Source organism: Danio rerio, chromosome 16 (genome assembly GCF_049306965.1).
Source record: "Danio rerio strain Tuebingen ecotype United States chromosome 16, GRCz12tu, whole genome shotgun sequence".
Lineage (NCBI taxonomy): Eukaryota > Metazoa > Chordata > Actinopteri > Cypriniformes > Danionidae > Danio > Danio rerio.
The window spans coordinates 58,273,246-58,296,699 of record NC_133191.1 but is presented as its reverse complement, the minus strand read 5'-3'; the positions used below and the strand labels follow the sequence as shown (position 1 = coordinate 58,296,699).

The window sequence follows — 23,454 nt, the reverse complement described above, 5'->3', positions numbered from 1 at the left end:
TTTTATCAAATTCCAACTCAACCAATGAAAGCGATTTAGGGGCGATACTATCTGTCTGATTGACCAATGACAGACGAGAAGTGTTTGTCAACTTCCAAATTAACCAATAAAATGATTTAGGGGGTGGGACTATCTGTCTGACTGATCAATGACTGATTAGCAGAGTTTATCAACTTCCAAATCAACCATTGAAAGTGATGTGTGGGCGTGGCTGTCTCTCTGATTGACCAGTGACAAATAGAGGAATGTTTGTCAACTTCCAACTAGACCAACTAAAGCAATTTAAGGGCGTGACTGATTGTCTGACTAACCAATGACAGGCGAGGAGTGTTTGTCAACTTCCTAATCAACCAATTAAATTATTATGGGGTTGGGACTATCTGTCTGACTGATCAATTACCGATTGGCAGTGTTTACCGACTTCCAAATCAACTAATGAAAGTAATTTGGGGGAGGGGCCATCTCTCTGACTGACCAATGACAAACAGAGGAGTGTTTTATCAACTTCCAACTCAACCAATGAAAGTGATTTGGGGGCGGAGCCGTCTTTTTAACGGATTAATGACAGATGAGTGTTTATCAGCTTCCAAATCAACCAATGAAACGTATGTGGGGGTTGGGCCATCTCTTTGACTGATGAATGACAAATGGAGCAGTGTTTTATCAACTTCTAAATCAACCAATGAAAGGGCTTTGAGGGTGGGGCCATCTCTGACTGACCAATGACAAATGGAGGAGTGTTTTATCAATTTACAACTCAACCAATGAAAGCAATTTAGGGGTGGGACTATGTGTCTGACTGACCAATGACAGTTGAGGAATGTTTGTCATCTTCCAAATCAACCAATTATAGTGATTAGGGGGTGGGGCCATCAGTGTGACTGATCAATGACAAGCAAAGAAAGTGTTTGTAAAGCCCGTCATCAGTTTTGCAATGCTATTTGTTAATTTTGAGGAGCAGTTTAGTGGAGGGTGTTAATCCTCTGAGCTCTCCATTGCGCTGTCATATTCCCAGAAACACTCAGTTCAGTGGCTGTAGTGGCGCACGGTCTGTCAGGAGCAGCTCTGACGCTCATTAAAACCAAAAGCGCTGACATGCTGGAGTCGCGATGGCAACAGAGAAGTCCTGGCCGAAACACAGCATTCCTGCTCATTTAATGACTGGAAACTTCAGCGCACTTTACACACTCCATCCTTAATTAAATGAGCACTTTCTAGAAGATCTCAGAAAGTGTTAGAGTGTGTGTGTTGGTTAAAGTGAACGGAGGTGTTTTCTGGGCTGTTTAAAGGCTCTCTGACGCTCTTCATTACACGCTTTGAGTCATGACGAGGCCTCGGTGGTCAAAGGTCATCGTACACCCGTCTGCCCAGAGGAGGCCCGTCTGCTGGGGCCCATCGCTGAGCATTCTGGGAGATCTGCATACTATTGTGTTTGTTAAATCAGACAGAGACGCTTTTAAACACATCTGACATTCTCCTGCTTGCAGAGGAAACTCTCTTTCACACACACACACACACACTTATAAACTCATACACACAGACACAGACACACACACACACACACACACAAACATTGAGCTCATTCGTACACTCTCATGCACACACAAATACTCACACACACACACTAACACACACACACACACTCAATACACGTATTACATGCATGCACACACATTGTCATTGGTCAGTCAAACAGATAGCCCCACCCCCAAATCCCTTTCATACTCATTCACACACACACACACACACACACACACACACACACACACACACACACACACACACACATACACATGCACAGATACACACACTTTTGCATACACTTTCACATATACACTCAAAATACACAAACTTTGCGCACACTTTCGCATACACACTCAATATACACACTTTCACATACACACTCAATATACACACACTTTCGCATACACTTTCGCATACACACTCAATATACACACCTTTTGGCATACACTTTTGCGAGCATACTCAATATACACACACTTTCGCATACACTTTCACATACACACTCAATATATACACACTTTCGCGTACACACTCAATATACACACACTTTCGCATACACACTCAATATACACACACTTTCGCATACACACTCAATATACACACACTTTCGCATACACACTCAATATATACACACTTTCGCGTACACACTCAATATACACACACTTTCGCATACACACTCAATATACACACACTTTCGCATACACACTCAATATACACACACTTTCGCATACACACTCAATATACACACTTTCGCATACACACTCAATATACACACACTTTCGCATACACTTTCACATACACACTCAATATATACACACTTTCGCGTACACACTCAATATACACACACTTTCGCATACACACTTAATATACACACACTTTCGCATACACACTCAATATATACACACTTTCGCATACACACTCAATATATACACACTTTCGCATACACACTCAATATACACACACTTTCGCATACACACTCAATATATACACACTTTCGCATACACACTCAATATATACACACTTTCGCATACACACTCAATATATACACACTTTCGCATACACACTCAATATATACATACTTTCGCATACACACTCAATATAAACACACTTTCGCATACACACTCAATATATACACACTTTCGCATACACACTCAATATACACACACTTTCGCATACACACTCAATACACACACTTTCGCATACACACTCAATATACACACACTTTCGCGTACACACTCAGTATATACACACTTTCGCGTACACACTCAATATATACACACTTTCGCATACACACTCAGTATACACACACTTTCGCATACACACTCAGTATACACACACTTTCGTATACACACTCAATATACACACACTTTCGCATACACACTCAATATACACACACTTTCGCATACACACTCAATATACACACACTTTCGCATACACACTCAATATACACACACTTTCGCATACACACTCAATACACACACTTTCGCATACACACTCAATATACACACACTTTCGCGTACACACTCAGTATATACACACTTTCGCGTACACACTCAATATATACACACTTTCGCATACACACTCAATATACACACACTTTCGCGTACACACTCAATATACACACACTTTAGCATAGACACTCAATATACACACACTTTCGCATACACGTCACACACACACACTTACACACTCTCACACATACATTATTAATACACCAATAATCTTAAACTATTTATTTAAAAATGAGCTGAAGTTTATTATTGATGATATTGATCAGTCAATGAGTTTTGGTGGACGAGCTGAATGAGTTCAGTCAGTTTTCTATTACACACACACACACACACACACTCTCTCTGGGCTCTTGATAAATGCGGCGTCCTTCCATGATCTCTGATTTCTGGCACACACACACTTGCAAATCCTCCAGGAATGGTTTTCCAAAGGCATGGATTGAAATCAAGTGGGGGAAGGGCAACAAAGAAAGAAGAAATCTGAAACCAGAGACTAAAGAAAGGGAAGGAGAATAACAGCCTGCCAAAAGAGAGAGAGAGAGAGAGAGAGAGAGAGAGAGGTCGGACACACAGAGATGCATGCATTATTTATTAGCAGTATGGTCAATGGGGGAAAAAGAGGAAGATTAGCAGAGAAACAAGCCCTTCCTCACACACACACACACACACACACACACACACACACACACACACACACACACATGCTTTTCCACCAGCAATGCACATATGCTTCGAAAATGCATGCTTTGTCCAAATGCACCATTTAATCTAGTTCATTTTAATATTGCAAGTTTTTCTTCAATGTTATGTTTAAGTATGCAAATGAGATTGTCAAATTATGCACTCATTTGCATACATTTACACAATATACGGTTACAATTGGTTTGTGATTCTGTTTTTATGTAAGAGTTGAGAGTATCATTGCATGAATTAGGAAGTACTGTCAAAGGATGAGAAATGAAATGTTTTAGCCATGATCATAGGAGCAAGATGATCCCTAAAATCAGGAACATGATTCATATGCAAAAACCTGCAGAAATTTGCATATCTAAGTGTAGGTGGACCAAAAAATAAACTTCAATTAAAATCTAGGTGCAAATTGGAGTGTAAGATTAAACACTGAAAGTCTCTTTTCGATCTTTTATTTGGTTTTATGTGTAGACATAATCAAAGATATGCTTCACGTTGTCTGATTTGTAGATTGTACCCCCTATATGTCACCCTGTATTTTTATATTTTTTTATATTACAGTTGGTAATCCAAAGAATGGTTACAACAATAGAGCGAATAGGGACATGCAGCAAAACAACATAAACGCTAAACAAAGCACGGGTCAAAACACAGATAGACAAGAATAAGGAAATGCTTCGTAGTGCTCACTTACAGGATACAAGACTCTTTTATAATCCTGGAAATCAGTCCTCCATGAGCTTCCAGATATGTGTGTGTAATCAGGGGTTGATGAGGAACTGGTGTGTGAGTGCAAAGACTTCTGGGAGTAGTAGTTCATATAGAGGCAGATGTGTAGTTCCCCAGCAATCTTCTAATGCAAGACTGTTGGAGATTGTGACACTATCGATATAACATCTACATAACATATTTATATACATCTTTAAAACACTTAAATGTTTATTTCAGATGTATTATTGTAGATTATTGTAGCTGCTAATAGTTGACATTGCTGGTTTTGTCTTGTTTTGCAGGTTGGCGCACTCAGCTATCAAGACAAGAAAAGGACGTAAAAAGAGACTTCATGTTTATTTAAATATTTTCAGGCTGATTCGACCGGCCATGTGGGACTGAGAGCAACAAGAACGTGGAGAAACAAACATTCCCACATCGACGGCATGCAAACTATGTCGGACGTCAAAAAGGCAATTAACACGAACTGTTTGTGTATGTAGCTACCTATGTACGAATGTTTGTACAGTTAAATATATACGTGTCTATCTTGGAGAACAAACCAAATGCCCTCCTCCCGTGCACAGTCACGCATTAACGATTTCGCATTTCCTGCAAACTTCCACATTGTTGGCTATGGTACGATTTAATAACGTGACAATAACTAATAATCGTAATAACGATGCGGTTGCATTGGCTCACTGCAGGGACTGCGATCAAGCAATTAACAGTAATGGAGGAGATCTGCGTACGTGAATTTCTCTGTACGTCTGTTCGTGCGTCTACATGTTAAACACAGGCAATACACTTGCACTGGTGCTACTGTGCACGAGGAAGAAATTCGCTAGTCTACGTTTGGAAATGAATCTGTTTTCGTTGTTTCGTCCAAAGGCCCATGACAATCTTTGAATAAATTGCACTCACTGAGATTACGTTTACATGACAACGATGTAGCTAAAGAAATGGAAACCTTTTTCGCTTGCGGAAAAAAAGTTTCACATTTTCAAATTTAAAAAATCTGGATTTACAAACGTATGAAAATGGTCAAAAATGCTGTATTGCGTATTCCAGGTTAACGCAATCTAACGGTAGTTCGTAACTTTTTTGTTTAGTGGCTAATTCGTATCAACTTGTATGATCTCTTTTGCACATTTTAGTATGGTTTGCTCCTCCCCAATAAGGGGTGGAGTTTGAGGCCACACCTCCTTTAAACATGTACATTTTCATATAACCAAATCGTTTAAATTTGTACGAATTAGTCACTTTTCTGATAATACGTAAAATAGTTACACTTCCTCGTAAGATAACTATGGCCAGGCCAGTAGATGGCGCTGTCATCTTGTTAGGAAAAATTACAACAATAAAGTGATGACATGTTGACTTGGCGCTTATACAGATTCGTATGCGTGTTGTTGTAACGTAAAGTCCGCTGTTGTTTCTAATGTAAAGTAAATTCACACTTTGCTGATGTATTGTTAAGCAACAAATATACAACCAGTCACTCCACCGTTGTTGTGTGTTATAGTTTAATTTACCATGCGGGATGTCATCGTTTCTCTCATTCTCGGGTGTTTACACAGAAACAACAACGGCAGCGTTTTTGAAAATATACGCCTCGATACTTGTTTTCTGATTCATTTGCTTTCATTTACTAGATTGTTTTTAGTGGTGTAAACGAACAGGCAAATCGTTTAAAAAGTTTCCAGTTTTTGGCCGACGACGTTGTCATGTACACGGCCCCTAAGTGATCAGTAAATATTATTTTGAATTCTTATGGCTCATTTCCATTGAGCGGTATGGTTTGGTACGCTACAGTACACATTTATGTCCATTTCCAGTGTCAGAATACCAAAAATAGTGCGACTGTTTACGTAAGTGTAACCAGTACAACTCCCGGCTGAATGCTGATTGGTTCACAGTAAATCATCATTATAATTTGCAACAAGAGGAAACTCAGTTCTTAATCAAACCGTACCGTACTGCTCAGTGTGAACAAGGCATTCAAAAATGTTCACACAGGGCGTGTTCGTGCATTCTGGAGCTGCACCATAAGTTCATTTCATAAATCATAAGCACATTAAGTGCAATTAAAAAAGTACACTTATTGCCGTTGGATTTTCACTGAACATTAAAGCAGACAATTTACTTTACATTAGTTTACTTTAAATATACACTACCGATCAAAAGTTTGGGTCAGTAGGATTTTTAAATGTTTTAATATAAGCTTCTCCTGCTCACCAAGACTGCATTTATTTGATCAACAATACAGTACAGATTATAAAATTGTAAAATGTTATTGCACTATAAAATAACTGTTCAAACGTAGATTATCATTTAATTTACTCATTTATTTCAGGGATTTTAAAGATGAATTTTCAGCTTTATTACTCCAGTCTTTAGAGTCAGACGATCCTTCAGAAAACACTCTAATATTTATTATTATTATTATTATTGTTATTATAATTATTGTTATTATTATTATTACTATTATTATTATTATTATTATTATTATTATTATTGTTATTATTATTATTATTATTATTATTGTTATTGTTATTAATGTTATTATCATTAATGGTAATAGTAATAAAAGCAATAATGCCTGGAGTAATAATTCAATTTGAAACTACATACAATAAGTAATAAACAAATGTTTAATAAATAAGTATTTAACTATTTTTATATATTTAATAAATGCAGCCTTGATGAACAGAATAAATCAGTCTATCTATCTATCTATCTATCTATCTATCTATCTATCTATCTATCTATCTATCTATCTATCTATCTATCTATCTATCTATCTATCTATCTATCTATCTGTTGTTTCATCCATCCATCCATAAATGAAGAGTTTGCAAAAACATAACCACAAGTTTTAGTATTTTTCAGAAATTTCATTTTTTGCAATCATACTCTTTAGCAGCACCCAATGTAAACAGTTAAATACTCCAGTTTAATTTTAAAATAAAAATATTATATATATATATATATATATATATATATATATATATATATATATATATATATATATATATATATATATATATATATATATATATATTTTTTTTTTTTTTTTTTTAAACCAGGTTGCCTTAGAAATTTTCAGATAAATAAAATTAACTTTCACTCCATTAAACTTTTATTATGTTAAACTGACTTAAAACAGCTTGTGTAACTTATAAAATTAAGTTAGAACATAATTAGCTTAGTTTAATAAGTTACAATGAGCTGAAAACCAATGTTGTCAGGACTAATTGAGAATTTTTTACAGTGTGTGTGTGTGTATATATATATATATATATATATATATATATATATATATATATATATATATATATTAAGTTGATACCAGTAGCATTTGCGTACAATAGGATTAAACACTATTATGGTTAACTTAGAGTTAACTTAACCCTAAACAATCGAATAGAATTGTTATACACACACTTCAGTGTTCATCAGCCTGAATAAGAAACATTCTCAATTGAAGAAAAGCAGGCTAACGGTAAGCCAAAAGTGCTGATAATTCAAAACACATCTCCATCCCCATGCATTCATTCCCATTTCTCCATGTCTCAGTTTTTAATGCAGGATCACGTTGTGTGTGAACATTGGTTGTTGATGAAGGACGCCGATCTGAAAAACCTTCCCCAAACACTGCACTATTTCCCCAGTTTTCAGATTCTGCTCTTCCTGTTTTCTCCGTGCGCGTTTTGGTTTCTGCTCGTCTGATGATCAGGTGAGCCACAATAATAATAATAATAATAATAATAATAAAATCTCCAGTGTTTTCTGTCATTACTCTGACGGGAAAATGTGCAAGAGCTCATTGAACAATAGCAATGTTTGGCCCTGCACTGTTAACACAGAAAATAATGCAGAATTGTACAGCAACACGTCATCGGCGTGTTTAGGAAGCGATTATTTAATAAGCGTGAATGGAATGTGTACAGACGTGCATGTCCACTGACACACACACACACCATGCCTTCGCAGCTAATACACAGTACAAATCCAGACACGATCCTGTTTATTACGTGATTAATATCTGTACTTCTTGATTCAGCTTTAGTCATCATAGTTTGACTCGCAGTTAAAGAGCAAAGGGGCTTCAATGCACTTTTCAACATGTTTGCGCAAACATTCCAGCTTCTGAGCTCACGTTTTTGCACCTGTAAAATTCAGCCAGGCCACAAACACACACATTGAGACACGTTGCATGTGTTTATGAAGATTTCTCAAACCAGAAACATAGACGGATGTGTGCTTTTAAAGGGACAGTGCACCTAAAAATGAAATCGGTGATCATTTCCTCATCCGACATTTGTTTCAAACCTGTTTGAGTTTCTTTTTTCTTTGTTGTTGATGTTATAAAATATAAAAGATGTTTTGAAGAATGTTGGAGGGAAATACATTCAAGTTAGAAGCACTTGAGTATTTTAATTTTGTGTTGAACTGTCCCTTTGAGAACTGAAGGCAAAACAAGTCATGCAAAGGGATGTTTGTACTCAATATGCACTTGCCGAATAAATAAGATGCCATTTTTTTCTGAAAAACAAATCTCTTCTGCCCACCAAAGCATCATTTACCTGATCAAAAATACAGTCAAATAAACAGTTTAATTTATTTTTATCATGTAAATCTAAATGTTTAGTCTTCTGTCGCATTTCTATGTGAGAATTGAACTCAATTAGATTTAAATAATGAATGTTAGGACAGTACAGTGCTGGAAGTTTTCCTGCCATGTGCTTTAAATATCTGTACACATGACAGATGAGAACACTTGCTGTATTTTAACGCTTCTTTAAAGGGACAGTACACACTAAAATGACAAATTTAGGTGGTTTAAAGCTTTATGAGTTTCTTTTTTTTAATTGAACACAAAAGAAGATATTTTGAAGAATGTTGCACTGCAAACATGTTTTTGTCTTGTTTTTAGTGCACATGTTTTAAATCAAGGATGGGTTGAAAGACAGCATTTACATTCTTAAAAATATCTTATTTCATGTTGAGCAAAAAATTGCTTTTTTAATGTCTTTTCACTTTTTGAGCTGAAATCACACACACACACACACACACACACACACACACACACACTCACACACACACACTCTCTCTCTCTGGAGACATCAGAGACTTATTTGTAAAGAGCTTTCTAACAGGTTCCCTTAAAGTAACTTAATTGATTTGTATTTGGACCACATGTGGTGAAATTGTGTGAGAGCCTGCATTTGTAAACAGATACAGGGCGACTAATACATATTTTGGGTGTACCGTCCCTTTAAGAATAGATGAAAGATGAGACTTAGTAATAATAGGAGACTAACTAATAATAAATGATTATTTTAGCACTGTGACGAAGACGTGACTCACGAAGAAAACAAAACGAAGACATTGGCGCCCGCTTCAAAGCTGGTTATTAAATCCCAGTATAAATATGTAAATGAAAGGGTTGGACATGCTATGGAATGTGCTGTCAATCATATTAGTCTCTGGATCTGTGAATATTTAATCATCTTTTTGTAATCTTTGTTATATACTAGGCTGTACATATAAATCTATATATGACGAGGGCTGTGCGAATGCCTTCTTGACTGATTCATACACGTAAATATAAATATATATATATACAGTATACAGGCGTGGATCTGCATCCGCTCAACATTCAGTCTGTGTTTTTGCTTCACTCGCCTCTATATCTGTTGGTTTTTTTTGTAATATGCACTGAAATAAGGATTTTTTTGTTTGTTCTGACAAGCAGTTCTGGAGCCGAGACATATACGCGGTCACTTTATTACACGAGGAAACGTAGATTAGTATTGCATCATTTGTTAGAAGCTGTATGTAATGTTATTATGGAAGATGTAATGTCCTTCTGTAAATGTTGTTTCTCATTGTTTTACCTGATATAAATAAAGTTTATTAACGCTTCAAACCAAACGCTGCTGTTGTTTCCTTTAAAGTGATGAGTTCAGAGGAAGTGTGTGTTATGTGAGTAATGTAAACCGTTTTGGACTGTTGTTATTAATACTGTCATTATTACATTCAGCTCCTCTTTTACAGCTCCTTATAAACAGAAGGAATAATTATTCACTTCTAGGAAGATAACAACATTTTTATTTTATTTAAAATTGTATTAAAAAGTATTTATTAATATTAAGATTTTATTCACAAAATAAAAACTATAATTATTATTGCTATAATTATTGTTGTTGTTGTTGTTATTAATATTCATGATGTTGTTATTATTAATATTTTATAACCATGATTATATTTATTACTATTGTTGTTGTTATTATTATTATGACTATTTTATTATTGTTATTTTTACTATTCATATTAATAATAATATACTACTATTATTGTTGTTATTATTATTGTTATTACTATTTTATTTTTTTTTTACTATTTATATTAACATTATTATATTACTATTATTGTTGTTATTATTATTGTTATTATTTAACTATTATTATTATTAGGCTTTTTTATATTATTATTATTGTTGTTGTTATTATTGTATTACTATTTTATTAATATTACTTACACTATTCATATCAATATTATGCTATTATTATTGTTATTATTTTATTACTATTTTTATTATTAATTTTACTGTTCATATTATTATTCATGTATTATTATTTTACAATTTTTATTTTATTACTATTATTATTGTTATTATTTTATTTTTGTTAGTATTATTATTTTTATTGTTGTTGTTATTTATTAGTTTTTTACTATTTAAATTAATATTATATTAAATTATTATTACTGTTGTTATTTTTTATTATTTTATTGCTACTATTATTTTTATTACTATTATTGTTGCTGTTATTATTGTTATTATTTTATACTATTACTTATTATTTTTACTAATTCTAATATTATTATATTATTGTACTTGTTGTTGTTGTTGTTAATATTGTTGTTATTGCTATTTTTATCATTTTTACTATTCATATTAATATTATAATTATTTTATTACAATTTGTATTATTATTATTTTTAATTATTACTATTATTAATTATTTATTATAATTGTTATTATTGTTGTTTTATTACTATTATTTTTATTATTTAAATTAATATAGTTGTTGTTATTATTTTAGTACTATTTTTATTATTATTATTTTACTGTTTATATTAATATTATTGTTGTTATTATTTATTACTTTTTTACTAGTCATATTTATATTATTGTTGAATTTTTGTTGTTGTTGATATTATTATTAGTAGTAGTAGTAGTATTTTATTACATTATTATCCCTTTTGTATATTCTAATTAAAAAAGTATTTTTTTACTACTACTATTATTATTATTAATTTGACAATTACTACTACTATTATAATTGATATTATTATTATTATTTTATGACAATATTACTACTATTATTAATATTATTATTATTTTATTACTGTTATTATTGTTTTTCATAATTATTACTATTTTTTTAACTATTCATATTAATATTTTTTGTTAAATTATTATTGAGGTTGTTGTTCTTGTTTTGCTGTTATTATTTTATTACTATTAAATTATTTTTACTGTTCATATATATGTAATTATTATGTTATTATTGTTATTTTTTATTGCTATTTACTATTATTTTACTGTTCATGCTGGTATTAATGTTATTATTATTCCTATTTTTGTTATTGTTTTCATTATAATAGTAAATGTCCATGGTGAGTGTGTGCAGTGTATTCGAGCTGTAGCGCGCAGTGTTTTGAACTGGAGGTGTTTTGTATTCCAGGCGTCTGCAAACTCTTAGTGAAGGCTGTCTTTACATTCTCCTGTCAGAGCAAATCATGTTCCTCTGGTTTCTCCTACAGACACACACAGCAGCCAATAGTAAAGCAGCAGATTTAGGGGCCGTCGCAATTTCACTGTGCTGTACGTTAGTGCATGCTTACAGATGAACAGTGCTTCAGAAATCCTGTTATTATCATTATTATTATTATTAACAATATTAGGGTTATTATTGCTATTTGCATACATATTTGGATTAGATTGTAGTTTAGTAGATTTATTATTATTAATATTATATTTTAATGCAATTATTATTGTTAATGTTGTTATTAATATTATTGTCATATGAAAATATGCATGCAAATAATAATGTATATTACTATAATTTATAATATTTGTATTCTTATAATTGGTAATTTTACTATTTGCATGCATGTTTGAATATAATTATTCATTTATTCATTTTTCTTCGTCTTAGTCCCTTTATTTATCAATAGTCGCCACAGCAGAATAAACCGCCAACTATTCCAGCATATGTTTCACACAGTGGATGCCCTTCCAGCTGCAACCCAATACTGTGAAACACCCATTCACACTCATTCTCTCTGTCACAAACACACACTCATACATTACGGCATTACATTACATGTGTTTGAACTGTGGGAGATACTGGAGCACGCGGAGGAAACCCATGCCAACACGGAGAGAACATGCAAACTCCACTCAGAAACACCAACTAATCCAGCTTGGACTCGAACCAGCAACCTTCTTGCTATTAGGTGCTAACCAATAAGAATATTTTCCTAGGTTGCGGCTGGAAGGGCATTGGCTGTGTAAAACATATGCTGCATTAGTTGGCGGTTCATTCCGCTGTGGCGACCCCTGATAAATAAGGGACTAAGCCAAAGGAAAATTATTGGATGGGTTGGATGTATTTAAATAAATGCATGCATTACATTATCTGAAGCCTAACACAAAATAATGTTACTAAAAAAATTGCACCTCCCGATTCGCTCACTGAGAAAAACGCAAAGGGAACGAAATCGCGACGCTCCCTCCGCACTCCGTCTGTCCGCCGCCCCGCCCGCGCCCGACGCTGATGAGCCGCAGACAGCAGGGCGCCTGAGCGGGTCTGAACAGCTCCAAACTCCGACACACACCGCGACACTCCGCGCTCCGGTCCAGAGCGACCCACGGAGCTCCAGCAGCACTTCACACAACTTTACTCGGAGTCAAACACACACGCATACACACATACTCAATCAGAGAGACAAACATCAGAGTGGAGAAAGCTGCGCTGGCGGCCGCGTTGGCCGACTGGAGACTCTTTCTCACCGCACACCGAAAGTATGGCCGCGCGCGCGCTCTTCCTGATCGCCCTCGGAGCTCTGAGCGCCCGCGCGCAGTACGGAGACCGCGGAATGTCGGTGCCCGAGCATGGCTTCTGCCAGCCCATCTCCATCCCTCTGTGCACGGACATCGCCTACAACGAGACCATCATGCCCAACCTGCTCGGCCACACCAACCAGGAGGACGCGGGACTGGAAGTGCACCAGTTTTACCCGCTGGTGAAAGTGCAGTGCTCGCCAGACCTCAAGTTCTTCCTGTGCTCCATGTACGCGCCGGTGTGCACGGTGCTGGAGCAGGCGCTGCCGCCGTGCCGGTCCCTCTGCGAGCGCGCGCGTCAGGGCTGCGAGGCGCTGATGAATAAATTCGGCTTCCAGTGGCCGGAGAGCCTGGCGTGCGAGTCCTTCCCGGTGCACGGCGGAGAGCTCTGCGTGGGACAGAACACCACCGGGCCGAGCCCCCCAGTCAGCCCGACTCCCGACGCGACGCAGGCGCCTCCGGAGCCCTCCCAGCGCGGCCGCTTCCAGTGCCCGCCGTCGCTCAGAGTCCCCCCGTACCTCAACTACCGCTTCATGGGAGAGGACAACTGCGGAGCGCCCTGCGAGCCCAGAAAACTGCACGGCATGATGTACTTCAGCGAGGACGAGCAGAAGTTTGCGCGCATCTGGATCGGGATCTGGTCCGTCCTATGCTGCGCTTCAACTTTATTCACAGTTCTGACTTATCTGGTGGACATGAAGCGCTTCAGCTACCCGGAGAGACCCATCATATTCCTGTCCGGCTGCTACACCATGGTGTCCATCGCCTACATCGCCGGATTTCTCCTGGAGGACAAGGTTGTCTGCAACGAGCAGTTCGAGAACGAGTTCAGGACTGTGGTTCAGGGCACCAAGAAGGAAGGCTGCACCATATTGTTCATGATGCTGTACTTCTTCAGCATGTCCAGCTCCATCTGGTGGGTGATCCTGGCGCTCACCTGGTTCCTGGCGGCCGGGATGAAATGGGGTCACGAGGCCATCGAGGCCAACTCGCAGTACTTCCACCTCGCGGCCTGGGCAGTGCCCGCCATCAAAACCATCACCATCCTGGCTGTGGGTCAGGTGGACGGGGACGTGCTCAGCGGGGTGTGCTTTGTGGGCATCAACAGCGTGGACGCGCTGCGCGGATTCGTGCTCGCGCCGCTCTTCGTGTACCTGTTCATCGGCACCTCTTTCCTCCTGGCGGGATTCGTGTCGTTGTTCCGCATCAGGACCATCATGAAGCACGACGGCACTAAAACGGAGAAGCTGGAGAAGCTTATGGTGCGGATCGGGATCTTCAGCGTGCTCTACACGGTTCCGGCCACCATCGTGATCGCCTGTTACTTCTACGAGCAGGCCTTCCGCGCGCACTGGGAGCAGACGTGGAGCGCGCACTCGTGCAAGACATACGCGGTGCCGTGTCCCGCGCACAACCCGCAGATGAACCCGGACTTCACGGTGTTCATGATCAAGTACCTGATGACCCTGATCGTGGGCATCACCTCCGGCTTCTGGATATGGTCTGGAAAGACGCTCAATTCCTGGAGGAAGTTTTACACGAGACTGGCGAACAGCAAACAGGGAGAAACCACAGTGTGAAGCTCTGCTTTCGTTATTATTACTGCTCACCACTTCACCTGAGTGATCGATTGTGTTGTACAGAAACACTGTGCTTTTTTGTACTTACTTTTTGTATTTAAAACTCTCTCTTGGATGTGCTTTTTTAATCAAAGGACTACTTTTTTTGGAGATTATTTATGCCTTCCTCTTGGAATATTCTGGGTTGGGATCTGTATGTAAAAATGCGTTTTTCACAGTTTTAATTCGACTTCAGTGTTTTTTCCACGGGCGAATATTCAAACTTTTACATGCAAATGAAGCAGATGCTGATGATGTTATTAATCACTGAAATGATGATGATGATGATGATGATGGTGTGTGTGAATGCTGCACCCAGCACATACAGCACACGGGACGCTTTGAGCTTTAAATTAAAGCAGAGATTGTGCTGAATGACGCGACTAGATCTTAAAGATAATCAGTAAGCTCTGCTGGTTGGAGATCTGCTTAATTCGGCCCATTCGCTGGTCTTCCAGGCTGTTTGCAGATGTAAAGTGCCTTTTTTCCTCGTTTCTTTCAGTCCTGCACTTCTCAAAGAAATGTTCCTCGAGTCTGTAATGATGTTTCTGAAGGGTTTGTGTTCTCTCTTATGGCTCTTTTGCACAGAAGTACCTCTAAACATACAGCTAGAACACGATGGACCGTGTCTGCAATGCACTTCTCAAATACTTCATAATGTCTGTGTCGGTATCATAACCATAAATGCACCATGGGAATGTTTGGAGACTTCCTCATGCATGTGTGAAGCGATAATACATCAGTTGATGTCGGAGATTATCCAATTTAATAATACTGTTTATTCAAAATCTACAAGATAATCTGTTTACAAGGACATTTCGATAGAGACAGTTCACCCAAAAATCAAAAGTCATTTACTCATCATTCATGTTTTCTTTCATCTGTTAGACACAAAAGAAGATGCTTTGAAACATGTTGAAAACCGGTAACCATTGACTTCTATAGTATTTGTTTTTCCTAGCCTGGAAGTTCATCGGTTTTATGCTTTAATATAAGATTGTACTATTATCATATATAAGATTGTTTAAACCCAAATTTGTGTCAAACTTTTATAGAATTTGGACTATAAAATACACTGAAAGATGAACTCAGCTGTATGTTTTGTCAATATGTGACTCTGGACCACAATACCAGTCAAAAGTGTCTATTTTTGGAAATTAAGAGCCGTGCATTATCTGAATAACTAGCTGAATTAATAAGTTTTTCATTTATGTACACTAAAGCAAAAAAATGGTGTCTGCAAAATTGTTGCAAACAATTTTGACTTTAAACAAACAAATTAAAATTAGGTTATTTTCAACTTAGTTTGTTTGTTTAAATTCAGCCCAAATAAATTGTTTACATCCACTTAACTTTAAACATTTTAGTAAATCCAAGGAATCATCTTCGAATTATTTTTTTCAGTGTTTGTTAGGATTGGAGAATGTTTTTATAAATTAAATTTAATAATTTAAATATTGAAAAAAAATGTTTAAAGTTATTAAAATTAAGTTCTTAGTAATGCATATTACTAATGAAAATTGTTTTTTTAAATATGTATTTACAGTCTTAAATTGACTAAATATCTTCATGAGATACAGTGAAAAAAATATGCAAAGATGATTCTTTGGATTTACTCAATTTTTTATGTTAAGTGGTTGTAAGCAATTTATTTGGGCTAAATTTAGACAAACAAATTTAGTTGAACATTATTAAACTTAATGTGTTTGTTTAAATTCAACACAAATAAATTGTTTGCAACAGTTCTGCATGCAACACTTTTTGTCAGTGATGATCTTATATCCTGATGATTTTAGGCATTAAACAAATCTATAATTTTGACTCGTATAATGTATTTTTTACCAATAATAGTCATACAACATTAGACTCCTATAAAATCCCTAAAAAAACGCCTCTAAAAAGGTTATTTTGACTTTTTAATCGCAAAATTACGACTTTATATCACAATTGTGAATTTATATCTCGCAATTGTGACTTAATAACTCATCATTTCAAGTTTACATCACAATTCTGAGAAGAAAAGTCAAAATTGTGAGTTTGTTTCAAGCAATTCTGAGATTAAAAGTCACAATAAATGTTTGTTTTTTATTTAGTGGCGGAAGATAGACTCCGGGGTTACATATTTGACCCAAATTTAAAATAACCCACACTCTAAAAAATATTGCTATACAAAACAAAACAAAATTAATGCAACAGTTTGCATTAATATATTCAAGTTACACTGAAAAAAGTGTTGCATGCAGAACTGTTGCAAACAATTTATTTGTGTTAAATTTAAACAAACAAATTAAGTTTAATAATGTTCAACTTAATTTGTTTGTTTAAATTAAACACAAATAAATTGCTTACAACCACTTAACGTAAAAAAATTGATTAAATCCAAGGTACCATCTCTGAATAATTTTTTTCAGTGTACGACAACATCTAACAAAATGAAGTTCAGACAACAAACTTTATTATGTTAGCCAAATATTTTCCTCTTCAATCAGATGCATTTTTCAATAGCAAAAACCTCAAATTTTTAAGTTGAGTACTCAAAAAAAATAAGTTATTTCAATTAGTTTTTTAAATCAAAATTGAAAAGAAATCCAGTGTTATGTACTTAATTACATTTTACAAGTTCAGAACCTCAAATAAATTAAGTATTCGAAATTGTTCAATTATTTGTTTGTTTTAAAATGTACTGTTCATGCTTGTAAGAAATACATTTAACAACAACATTTTTATTTTCCGGTAATTTTTTATTTGTATTAAATAAATTTGTATTTATTTGTTTTTATTGTTTTACAAAAACATGTACTGTCCCATATTATCAGTATTAAAAAAAATAAATAAAAAAAAACATCAGTGTTTGGACTTAAAAAACAAAACAACTCAATTAGTGTGGAAAAATTGAGTTATCAACCCAATTTTTTGGGGTTGCTACAAGTTTAATATTGTTTTAAAGTAACTGACAGATATATTTACCTTTAAATTAGCCGCATTTTTAAATTGATGTAATTATAAACATTTTCCTGTTTTAAAAACTTTTTAAAAAATTTTTTAATCTAATCAGCAATTTAGAATTTTTAAGTTACTCCTTATTTTATCCACTTTGGGTTTAAATAGCACAGCATTTCTTAAAGTGCAGCTGGGTCAGTTGGTGTTTCTGTGTGGAGTTTGCATGTTCTCCCTGTGTTGGTGTGGGTTTCCTCCGGGTGCTCCGGTTTCCCCCACAGTCCAAACACATGCGCTATAGGGGAACTGATGAACTAATTGGCTGTAGTGTGTGTGTGTGGATGAGTGTGTATGGGTGTTCTCCAGGACATGCAGTGCGGCTGGAAAGGCATCCGCTGTGCAAAACATATGTTGGAGTAGTTGGCGGTTCATTCCGCCGTGGCAACTCTTGATAAATAAAGAGACCAAGCCAAAGGAAAAAAAAAATGACGGGAAGCACATCCATTAACTCCAGGGTCACACATTTGACGCAATTTTAGGTTAAAATAACCCAGTGTTGTTTTTAGAGTAAGCTTCAAAGCATCTGCTTTTGTGTTTAAAAAGAAGGAAACTCACAAAGCTTTGAGTGATTATTTTAGTTTTATAACATTTTACATTGGGGCTCAGTGGTTTGCACTGTGGCCTCACAGCATATAGGTTGCTGGTTCAAGTCCCGGCTGGGTCAGTTGGCGTTTCTTTGTGGAGTTTGCATGTTCTCCCTGTGTTGGTGTGGGTTTTCTCCCGTTGCTATAGTTTCCCCCAAAATCCAAACACATGCGCTATAGGGGAATTAATGAACTAAACTGGCTGTAGTGTATGAGTGTGTGTGTGTATGAGTGTTTCCCAGTACTGGTTTGCAGCTGCAAGGGCATCTGCATGTGCAGGATAAGTTGGCGATTCATTCCACCGTGGCAACCCTTGATGAATAAGAGGACTAAGCCGAAGGAAAATGAATGAATGAATGACTCTGTACTCTCAGACACAAAGGAGCTGTCACTGGGGTGGTACCTTTTCAAAAGGTACACATTTGTACTTAAAAGGTCCATATTGGTACCTTGAAAGTATAAATTAGTACCTAATACATTTTAGGAGGATCACTTATGTACTTTTTAGGTATTGAGGTATTAAAATGGACATTGTAGGTACAAACTTCCACCTTTTGAAAATGTACCAGCCCAGTAACAGCTTGCACACCTTTATTTCTGAGAATACAGTCACATATTTGACCCAATTTTAGGTTAAAATAACCCAGTGTTGTTTTTAGAGTAAGCTTCAAAGCTTCTGCTTTTGTGTTTAAAATGAATGAAACTCATAAAGCTTTAGAACCGCTTGAGGATGAGTAGTATTTGACATTTTTCGGTGAACTGCCCCTTTAAATGATCAGTATCAGTGTTAGCCATTGAAAACCCCATTTTGCTGGAGCACTAAATAAGAATTAATAATCAATAACTCTTCAAGCTGTGTTCATTCATCATGTGCTGCCTAAACAAAACAAATACTGAGCGTCAGAAATGTTAATCACTGTGAAAAACATCCATGAATCAGCAGTTTTCTGTATTTTGTGATTCATCATTTCATTTTTCTCCATTTATTTCTGCGTTTGAGTTGCATTATGGGATCTTAATCTTTCTTCCAGCAACTTTTAACCCTGAAAAGTGTGAAAAAAAGTGACTTTTATTGTCATTTTAGTAGTTTAAATTGATCTATTGTCTGGGTTGGTGTTGTATATTATACTATAAACACCTTGTAATAAACTGCAGCACATTTTCTATTATTTTACAGAATTATTTTATATATTTAATGCTTCCTACACGTTATATTTTTACTAAGATGTCACTAAAAGTCACTTTGTTAAACTGTAGAGTTAAACTTTCAACATCAGAAGTGGACAGAGCAGAGATCAACATCCCATAATGCAGTTCACCACTGTAAATAAGCACTTGTGCATCACTAAACACACTACAGTAACTGTTCATCATCAGATCACGGTGTGTGGGAAATCTCCTGCTAATGAATGTTGATGGTTTGATTGTGGGAGATCTTAAACTCGGCTCTTTATCAGATGCATGGAGCAGAGATTGATTCAGTTTTCTACAGCGCTGACGTCTGTTATTTTCCTCTCTCTCATACTTCTGCTTGTGATACTATCAGAAACCCTTTATATTTATAGACTATAGTTTATATATTATTCACTGCTTTGAAGAATAAACTTCACATTTGTACAAAACGCTCCTTTGTTATGGCAAATGAGTTTGTTCTGAGGGTTTTCTTGCTGCTTAAACAGAACCTTAAAACACATTCTGTATATCACTGAAAAAAGTGCTGCATGCAGAGCTGTTGCAAACAGTTTATTTGTGTTGAATTCAAACAAACAAATTAGATTTAATAATGTTTAACTTAATTCGTTTGTTTAAATTCAACACAAATAAATTGTTTACAACCACTTAACGTAAAAAAATTGAGTAAATCCAAGGAATCATCTTTGAATATTTTTTTTTCAGTGTATGATTTATGTTTTATTCTGTTCATTAATGTTTATTGCGTTATGGGTCATTGATTTTTTCTGTTTTATTGGTTTTTGATGTTGAATATTCATCTCTGCTGTTGACTTTTATTGACATATTAATAGTTTAAAACAATATATTGTGTAAGGAATAATATATAAGTCTGAAAATTTTTTGTAACACTAAATAATCAACAATATTTTTAAAAATTCACTGTTTTTCCAACTTTTTAACATCAAAAGTTTTGCGATTCATATTTTTTGTTCTGTTTATTAATGTTTATTGCATTATGGGTCGTTGATTTTTACTTTTTTATTGTTTTTGGTGTTATATTAATCTCAATGGTTGACTTTTTTTGTCATATTAGTAGTTTAAAACAAAATATTGTTTCCAAAATATTAATATATAAGTCTGTTGATGACAGAAATTGTTTTTTTTAGCACTAAAATAGCCAAAATATCACTTCAGAAATATAAAAGTGCTAATAAAAGTCACTTTTACAAACTTTTAATCATTAGAAAATGTTGGAGGAAGAATTGAAGTATATCACAGTAAATAAAGCATAACAAAAGTTAAACAATTATAACAAAATATGTAAAACTGTTCATTAATGCAGAAGTTCATTATGTTTATTTAATCTCAGATTGTTTAATATGGAATAATGTTCACCCAGAGATGGTTTAGAAGCAGCAAGCAACACTTTCTTTTGATGAATTCAAATAAAATCTAATTATTAATGGTCACTTAATATCTGATATATTTCCATTAGAGCTCAGAATCAGTGCGTTGGTTCATTAAACTGTAAAAAAAATCTGTATATTAGCAGTATTACTATTTTGTACTTTGTGATTTATGTTTTTTGTTCTGTTTATTAATGGTTATTGCGTTATGGGTCGTTGATTTTTTTCTTTTTTATTGGTTTTTGATGTTGAATATTCAACTCTGCGGTTGACATTTATTGCCATTTTAATACTTTAAAACAATATATAAGGAATAATTAGCCTGTACAATAACAGGAAAAGTTTATTATCAGGTTTTTGAAACACTTAATTATCAACAATATTTTTAAAAATTCACTATTATTCCAACTTTTTAACATCAAAAGTTTTGTGGTTCATATGTTTTATTCTGTTTATTAATGTTTATTGCTTTATGGGTCATTAATTACTGCTGTTTTATTGGTTTTTAAATTTAAATTTTCATCTCTGCTGTTGACTTTTATTGACATATTAATAGTTTAAAACTATATATTGTGTAAGGAATAATATATAAGTCTGAAAAATAGCAGAAAAAGTTAATTATCTGGTTTTTGTAACACTAAAATAGACAATATTTCACTTCAGAAATATAAAACATCTAGAAAAGTCACACTGTAAAAAATAATACCCTAAATCTACTTAACAAAATTGAGCCAACAGATTACAAGCAATATTATTATTTCATTTATTAATTCAACAAATATGGATTGAGTATCAATTAATCAAATTGGCTTATTTAAAAGTAGTCATTTAAAATAAGTAACTGCAAACAGTACTTAAAATAATAAGCAAATTTTAACCAAAATTATTGGTTCATTTATTGTTCTGTGTAACAGAAACTGATTGTGAATTTGAAAATGCTCATTTTATTTAAGTTGGGTTTAATATTTTCTCTTCTTTAAATTATTCAAAAATAATAGCTAAATTCTTATAATAAAATTGATTCAATTCTATTACATACATTTTTAAGTAATTTCAAAGAAAAAAAATGGCCTAAAAACAGGAAGTTAATTTTATTAAATGAAGTGTACATATTAAATTTAATGAAATATACAAGGCCACAGAATTACTTTTTACAGTGCACTTTATTAACTTTTTCATCATCAATAGATGTTGGAGGAAAGATTAAAGTAACAGAACGCAATTCAAAAGCATAACAAAAGTTAAACAATTATCACAAAATATGTAAAACTGTTCATTAATGAAGAAGTTCATTGTTTATTTAATCTCAGATTGTTTAATATGGAATAATTTTCATCCAGAAATGGTTTAGAAGCAGCAAGCAACACTTTCTTTTGATGAATTCAATTAAAATCTAATGATTAACGGTCACTTATTCTCTGATATATTTCTATTTTAGCTCAGAATCAGTGCGTTGGTTCATTCGACTGTAAAAAAAATCTGTATATTAGCAGTATTACTCTTTTGTACTTTGTGAATCAACGTTTTTTGTTCTGTTTATTAATGTTTATATATAAATCAGTTTATATTGTCGCTGCATTTTTTGGCTAAAATTGCTACTTTTTACTTTCATTCAATGTGTTTAGGTCATTATCAATGCACTGTCACTTTAAATGAGTGTGAGCAGCGCGGCCAAATTAGACCCAGCAACGAAACTATCGCGGCACTGCTGCTTCAGCGACACTCACGCCTCTGCTTCTGTGTGCGGTATGAAAGCTCTAATCTGTTAACATGGACGACGAAGAAACACACACTGCTCACGCTTGCAGTGTGAAACAGGCTTTACACACTGCATGAAGGTCATTTTTAAAACCCATAATAGGGGCTCTTTAACAAAAATTACTTCATTCATTAAAGTATATGATTACTGAATTTAGGCAAAACTACTGCTTTATTTCACCATAAAAACACACTTCCAACAAAAACTGAATATTCAGTAGGGGGCGTGGCTTTAATTTTGAGCTCCTCCTCTCATTTTTCACTCTCCGCAAACTTACAGATGGAGGGGCGTGGCTAAGCATATTTCATCCAATCAAAGAAAGACTGCCATATCTACAGACT

General features: G+C 34.9%; 2 protein-coding genes across 5 annotated transcripts in view; both read left to right on the top strand.

Moving 5' to 3' along the window:
• The window catches only part of cdk14 (cyclin dependent kinase 14), a 225,176-nt gene extending 218,415 nt beyond the window's left edge, over positions 1-6,761 (top strand). For 3 of the 4 annotated variants that reach the window (XM_073925266.1, XM_068214006.2, XM_068214005.2), the window contains one exon: positions 4,739-6,761. The gene's annotated coding sequence lies outside the window, so the exon portion shown is untranslated. 4 annotated transcript variants of the gene reach the window in all.
• Positions 6,762-13,499: 6,738 nt separating this feature from the next.
• On the top strand, positions 13,500-15,200 carry fzd1 (frizzled class receptor 1). The gene is given in 1 exon segment (NM_001130614.1): positions 13,500-15,200. A coding segment is annotated over 1 exon segment (1,617 nt). The 5' UTR covers positions 13,500-13,538; the 3' UTR covers positions 15,156-15,200.
• Positions 15,201-23,454: the final 8,254 nt, after the last annotated feature.